The sequence below is a fragment of the Pocillopora damicornis genome, chromosome 4 (assembly GCF_964200805.1).
Source record: "Pocillopora damicornis chromosome 4, jaPocDami1.2, whole genome shotgun sequence".
Lineage (NCBI taxonomy): Eukaryota > Metazoa > Cnidaria > Anthozoa > Scleractinia > Pocilloporidae > Pocillopora > Pocillopora damicornis.
In genome coordinates, this window is record NC_142673.1 from 20,483,520 (window position 1) to 20,491,208 (window position 7,689).

Sequence of the window (7,689 nt, forward strand, 5' to 3'; positions counted from 1 at the left end):
TTTTCCAGTTTGCCTTGCAATTACGACAACAGCGCTTTCAAGTTGCTCTTATCTACCACTTTCGCGACCAGAAAAACGCCACTTAGATATGACGTCAGCTATGACGTAGCAATAGTCAAACCTTGTTGTTCATCGCTTTGACCTGGTTGACCTGATCGACCTTTCTGACGAGTATTTCTAATGAGAGTTGAACTATGGTCAACTGTCTTGTAGTTAACTGTCATAATACTTACAAAAATACAAAAGGGAAAGGAGTAAGCTTCCACAAGCTACTCGAAAATGAAAATTTAAAGAAAATTTGGCCGGCAAAAATAAAACGCGAGGACGCTCTGCCGAAACTCGAGAGCTGCTACGTCTGCTCAGATCACTTTATCAAGGACGACTTCAAGCGGAATATTGAATATTTGACCTCTGCTTCAAACTGAAAGCTATGTTTACCTTTCCCATATTCGAAATGTATTTTTCTTTAATTTTATTTGAAAGAACCACTGTAATGGAAGCGAAACAAATTGAAGCTCGCATTGGTGATTGATCGCGTGTAGTAAATTCAATCGCGACCAAAGACGCGCTTAGCCGTTTTCTCCCAAGAATGTTTCCCAAGAATTTTTCCAAAGCAGTATTGGTAATTATCTTATAAGGCACGTGAATATTTGTTTATACCAGAATCACGGTAAAAAAGGTCTTCTAGTCACTCTGTGTAAACAAGAAGACAATGAGGAAAACCATTAGTGCGTTTAATGTTTGTTTGTTTTCCTTTCTAGTCAAAAATACAGTCCGAGCTCCTTGGATCTGATGGTAGCAGGAAAAAGAGACATTTAAAAGATGATGCAGTTCCATCTGTTTTTCCCTATGTGCCTCCAACAAGGAAAATCCGACAAACAAGCGTTGGTAGGGCGAATCGCTAGAGCCGACAGGAGGTGGGGTGTGAAATACCATTGTTGCACAACCATCAGTTGACGAAGTTGTGCACAGTTTACTCGAGAATTTTATTTAACTTGAACCGAGCAAAGGATGGGATCAGGACATCTTTAGCTGAAATATATCCTAAACGTAATTTCTCGCTCCAAACTTTATAAACTTTCTGAGAACGTCGGTTTTCATCGTAGTGGACGAAAAGTTGCAAACTGGGGAATGTGACGTGACGTGTTAATGATGGGCGGACACGGTGAGCTTTGCTCTCGCTTTTTACATCTTCTGCTGCTATCATACTGGGTCTGGAACCGTGAAATTTGGCTCAGTGTTTCTCTAAGTGGTTGCTCGTCTAGTCTTCGTTTTAAAATATCTCCTGGAAAGCAAGAATGGGGCGATTTATCAAGGAACATTTTTGGTTCTGATTGGAATAGTGCGTCGTTTTGCCTGGCCCTTGGGATTACAGATAACATGTTCTTATTCTTTCCACACTGGAATTCGACAATGCTCAAGGTGATGACCAGAATCAAGCGCTGTCATCGCCCTTGTTTGTACTATTCTAATTGCAGTGCGGCATTCCGCTGTGTGATGATTTATGACATTGTTTTCAAACTGAACCCTGGTCCCAATGGTCCGTTAACCCGCAACCCAAACAATCTTATTACTGTGGAGCGGAGTGGAATGTCACTCAGTGACAACATGTCATTGAAAATATGCAGTTTGAATGCTAGATCGTTACGGAATAAGTCAGCAGCCTTTGTTGAATTGGTGAATGATTTGAAAGCCGATTTGTTTACAATTTGTGAGACCTGGTTGTCCGTCAACGACTGTGCTGTTCTTAATGAACTTACCCCGACGAGGTACAACACTCTTTATCACTGTCCACGATCTGGCAGAAGGGGTGGCGGAACTGCACTGCTTGTGAGGAAAGGTTTTGTCACTAGCAAAATATCTTGTATCGAGAAGTCATCTTTTGAGTTGTCAGAGTGGCTTGTTGATGTTAGATCTACTCGGCTACGCATTGTAATCATTTATAGGCCGCCTCCTTCACCTGCTCATCCAGTTTCAATCAGTACGTTCTTTGCAGAATTTTCTCACTACCTTGAATCTGTTGTTATGACCAATGAGCCGCTGGTCCTCTTGGGTGACTTTAACACACATGTTGACGTGCCTACGGATATGGATGCCATACAATTCAGAGATCTCTTGGATTCAATGGGCCTGCAACAACATGTAAAACAACCCACTCACACTCATGGTCACACCCTTGATTTACTTATCACCCGGCAGTCTGATGTCATAGTAGCGAAAGAACCAGAGATAGAGAGATATTTCTCAGATCATGCCGTTGTCCTATGTGATCTTAGGACAGCTGTGTCTGCCTCTAAAGTCACGCACGCTGAGTTCCGGAAACTCAAAGCAATTAACAAGCAACAGTTTTTGGAAGATATTCGTAATTCTAGTTTATATCGTGACCCTCCTAATACTCTTGATGAACTTGTGGAATGTTACAATAATACTCTAAGATCAGTATTGGACAAACATGCACCAGTCCGGGCTCGCCACCTGAAGTCTCAGTCACGTCCTCCATGGTTTAATGATGAAATAGTGAAGGCGAGACGTGAAAGACGGCGTGCTGAAAGGAAATGGCGGGCTAGTCGGCTTAATTCGGATCTCGCTGTATTTAAAGCCAAACGAAATTTTGCATCGCATGTCATGAATGAGTCTAGATGGGCCTATTATAAACAATATATTGATGAGAATAGTTCTGACCAGGGAAGGCTTTTTCGGGCCAGTAAACGCCTTTTGAATTTTCATGTAGATAGGGCTCTGCCGCCTCATTCGGATGCTCGGATGCTAGCAAATGAGATGGGCGAGTATTTTGTCCACAAAATCACGGCTATTCGGTCTGCGCTGGATGCGGATGCCAGTGGCGCAAGTTAGCTACATCAGCCTCAACGTGTAGTGAGTTTTCTGAATTTTCTCCACTGTCTGAGGAGAGTGTACGGAGAATTGCTGCCTCATGTGCAAAGTCGTGCGCCTTTGATCCCCTACCATCGTCTATTCTGTCCTTCTGTTTGGATGAACTGCTCCCTGTTATTAGGAAAATTGTCAACTTGTCTCTTGAGTCTGGCGTCTTTGCAGAGAACTGGAAGAATGCTTTAGTTCACCCCTTGCTTAAGAAAGCAGGACTCAAACCTATTAACAAAAATTTTCGACCGGTGAGCAACTTGCAGGTTACATCAAAGATCACGGAAAAGTCCGTGGCTATCCAATTACAAGATCATATGACAGCCAACAACTTATTTCCTGTCCTCCAAAGCGCATATCGGCAGAATCACAGCACTGAGACGGCGTTATTAAAAGTTAAAAACGATCTTCTGCTAAATATGGACAAAGGTCACGTCACATTGCTTGTTATGTTAGATCTCAGCGCTGCGTTTGACACCGTAGATCATGGTATTCTTCTGCACAGGCTGCAGTCCAAGCTTGGCCTTCGGGATAAGGCTTTATCATGGTTTAAATCTTATTTGGCGGGAAGAACGCAGCAGGTCTCAGTTAACGGATCGCTCTCTGATAAATTTAATCTGTCTTGCGGGGTCCCACAAGGTTCTTGTTTGGGCCCCCTCTTATTTACCATCTACGCGGGTTCGCTGTTTGACATCATGAAATCTCATCTGCCATCCGTTCACACCTACGCGGACGATACACAGCTATATGTATCGTTTAATCCCGTTGATAAGACCAGCGAGGCTGATGCTGTGATTGCGATTGAGAACTGTATTCGTGACGTTCGTGCTTGGATGAGAGATGATAAGTTAATGCTAAATGACGGTAAAACTGAGTTCCTGATCATTGACACGGAACGACAGTTATCAAAGGTGTCCGTTGACAAGATCAAGATCGGCCAAGCTGAGGTATCGCCTGTTTCTTCAGTGCGCAATTTGGGCACCTGGTTCGATTCTCATCTGGACATGTCGACTCATGTGACTAAGACTTGTGCTAGTGCGTTTTATTATTTGTACAATATCCGGCACATTAGGAAGTATTTGTCTCGTGAGTCCACCGTGAGGCTTGTTCACGCGTTCATCACGAGCAGGCTTGACTACTGTAATGGTTTATTGTACGGTGCTCCTGAGTATCTAATTAAGAAACTTCAAAGAGTCATGAATGCCAGTGCTCGATTGGTTTACTGTGCACCTAAGTATTGTCACGTTACTCCTTTGCTAAGAGAACTCCACTGGCTACCAGTGCGCTTGCGCGTAGATTTTAAGATTCTCCTTGTTACATTTAAGATTCTTCACGGTGTTGCGCCTAGCTATCTTAAGGATCTTGTCTCTGTCTTACCGGTCTCACGTTACCAACTACGCCGTAACAATAATGGTATATTGTTAGAAAGACCTCAGCTAAGAACGAAGAAGACCTTGGGAGATCGCGCGTTATCGATGGCTGCCCCCTTTTTATGGAACAGTCTTCCTCTGCCAATTAGACAGGAAACATCAATCGACTCTTTTAAACGCTCTGTTAAAACATATTTATTTAAAAAGGCTTTTAGTTAGATTATTTATTTATTTATTTTTATTATTTTTATTTTTTTAATATTGTAATGTTAATATTGTAATATTGTAATTTTACCGAGTAATTTTACTGGTTTTAATTTAGTTTTTAATAATATTGTAATGCGCTTTTGAGTATTTTTATAGAAAAAGCGCAATATAAGTATTAAATATTATTATTAATAAATATTAATGATGCAACTAGCTACTGTTTTGTGATAACGGCCTGTAAATATAATTAACACCGTACATTCTGCATTTCATCATAGGTCTTGAACACTCTTCTTGAAAACACCCATTTGCTATCTTTAGAGCAAGAAAAGTCTTCGTGTTCAGTTTTAAAGGAAAACACTGGCGATTCAATATCTACCTCTCGTACTGCTTCGCCCTCTTCTCCAAAGCTTGAAACAGAACCTTCGGCGAATCAAGTCTCTTCGCCAAGCTGCACGGAATATCAGTTTATCTGGACCGACGCTACATTTGCAAGCGCAGAACACCGCGAACCTGAAAAAAAGTTTACGACGTGTGGAACACAGTGGCTTGCTAGTGAAACAGGAGACGCGCTGCTTCTTCAAGATCACAACAATAGTTGTGTTCCACCATGGAATCCGCTGCCTTCATTCTCTAAGCCTTGGTCCCTTTGCACGCAGCCATTTACTTCGACCCCGATCAAAACTTCATCTAGTCAATCACCTCGGCTTCTGGAACTCTCGATTAACCTGGAAGAAGATACTGACGTAACAATAGATAACGATGTGAGCGACAATTCCCTTCAAGTCAGCTTTGATGATGACAATGTCAGCAACAGTTCCATTCAAGTCAGCTGTGATGAAGAGGCTGAGGAAGACAGTTCGTTTAACATCAGCTTTGAAGAAGTGGACCAGGACACCACCCAAAGCGATTTGGAGACTGATCCGCCCGTTAGTAACAGTCACGATACCATTTATGAGAAAATGCGTTCGTCTCCCAAGTACATAGTATTTGAGGAAGAACTGCTTAAGTTATTTGGCCGCTGTCTTGAATACGGTGACGAGGTTCTGGAAAAGGGGCTATTGAAAAAGGGAAGTGAACTTAAAGTAACGACGCTTTGTAAAAACTCCCATTCGAAGGGAAAGGAGTGGGTTTCCCAGCCACTTGTTAACAGGGCGGCTGCGAGGAACGTATTGCTTTCAGGTGCTATATTTTTACAGAAAATACGTCTTCGCGTGTTTCAGAAGTTGCCTCGGCAATAAATCTTACCTTTCCAAGCAAATCGAATTATCACAACTCGCAGAAGAAGCACCTTCTCCCTGTTGTAAATGATCGTTGGCAGCAGGAAAAGGCGGCAGTCCTCTCCGATCTCTTAGAGAGGAACTCAGTCACTCCTTCCTCGGGGAAGTGACTCCCCAGGCTATAGTGCCAAATACGGAACTTACACCATGATGGACAAAGAGAGTGAGAAAATTGTCGATTTCGAAGTTTGCCATGTAAAGCAGAGAACAAGTTCACAGGCAATGGAGAAACGTGGTTTTAAGCTTTGTCTTGACCGCGCACTAAATAGCGGTATTCCTGTAGGAGTTGTAGGTACTGGCAGGCACACCGATATCAAAGCACTCATGAAAAGCGAGTACAAGGATCTCGGTGTCGAGCACCAGGTAGACGTGTGGCACTTGACTAAGAACATCAAGTCCAAGCTCTCTCCTTGGATAAAATCCGTGACAAACCATATGTGGTGGTCTGCGATGACGTGTGACAGAAATCCCCAGCTCCACAAAGAGAAGTGAGTCAGCATCCTCCACCACACGGTTGACGAACACGATTGGGATTCGTCTGTGCTGTACAATTGTTGTGCACACGAGCCCATTTCCCCAAGGGCACATCGAAAAACAAAATGGCTAATCGTAGGTTCCCCGGCACACGAAGCGTTAAAACATGTAGTGCTAGAGAAGACACTTCGAAAGGATTTGGACCTTCTAACGAAGACCATCCACACAGGGGCCTTGGAAGTGTACCATTCACTCTAAAACAAATACGCGCCCAAGCGGCAACATTTTGGATACCTGGGAATGGTAGCACGTACACAGCTAACTGCTTTAGACCACAATTCGGACACTGGTCGATCTCAAGCAGAGGCTTCGAGTGGGGAGAAACGATTATGTTTATCCTAAGGGGATGAAGGATTATGTTGTAAGGCCTGTTTTCGAATAGAAGACCAAGCCGCACGTCACGGAAATGCTATACTCAGTGTTGGAGATGAGAGACACAGGAGAAGAGCCAGAGCAAGTTCAAGTCCCTGATCTCCCAAAAATCATCGCACCCATTCCACGCCCTCCTAAAGAGGACCTTCTCGCACGGCATGTATCCAGGTTTGGAAAAAAATTAAGCAAGTGTAAAAAATAGAAATACAAAAATTGAATAGTCCGCCTAAAATGCCACTGGCATTTACAGTGTTAGTTTTCTATTTTTGGAACAGACTGTTAAAGGTATTTTAATGATCGGAACTGGAGCCGATACCCCTAGAGCGCCGTAGATAGACTGTGGACCTCCTTGAGTGTTTAATAAAAACAAAGACGAGTTTATTGATTAAACGTGACTATCCCGGCCATGAGTTATTGTTCTCGGCATCTTTAAAGCTTGTATAATTTCCGGCTGCATCTGGGGAATTACTTCCTATTGATGCCACAACACACGAAGGAATCACGCTTCTGTTCTCTTTACCAAGTCTGTTGTAAGTCCACCAAGTAAACTGTCTCTAACCTGCCAATCGCATACTCCTAGGAAAAAACAAAATACATTGATACATGCTCGGAACAGAACCCAGACAAATGCGGTTGAAACAAACAAATTCTACTTCGCCAAGCCAAGCAGGCGCCCATTTGTAATGAGATCAATATCTTAAGCATTGTGTGGCAAAGGGAGACTTCCTGACGCTCGCCGTTTAACCTTAGGCTCTGTTTACATGTAACAACTTCCCCTCTCTTATTTTCCCTAACTAGGTGATATGATGATTCTCTTAAGTACTCTTTCTTTCAATTTTGTCTCGTCCACATCCATATTTACTCATAATTTACCTCCATTAGGAAAACAAATCACACAAACTGAAGAGGTCTGTTAGCTCTTTACAATTAAGAGGCTGTCTCTCTTATTTCCACCCGGTCAATTTTGCGTCAAAAATAATTTTGCCTGAAACTCTGTTAACAGAAAAACTCTACCTAGGAAAGAGCTAAATTAGATTTGGTTTGAT

General features: G+C 42.7%; 1 protein-coding gene and 1 pseudogene across 1 annotated transcript; both read left to right on the forward strand.

Annotated features, from left to right (window-relative positions):
* The first annotated feature begins 738 nt into the window (after positions 1-738).
* Positions 739-5,583, forward strand: LOC149047200 (uncharacterized). The gene has a single exon (XM_089204887.1). It carries the CDS (start codon positions 1,150-1,152, stop codon positions 2,851-2,853), a length of 1,704 nt encoding a protein of 567 aa, XP_089061013.1. The 5' UTR covers positions 739-1,149; the 3' UTR covers positions 2,854-5,583.
* On the forward strand, positions 5,420-6,962 carry LOC149047201 (uncharacterized; annotated as a pseudogene).
* The last annotated feature ends 727 nt before the right edge of the window (positions 6,963-7,689 follow it).

Coding starts and splice junctions, on each gene's coding strand:
- LOC149047200 (XM_089204887.1), top strand. CDS start 1,150: ATGATGGGCGGACACGGTGAGCTTTGCTCTCGCTTTTTACATCTTCTG.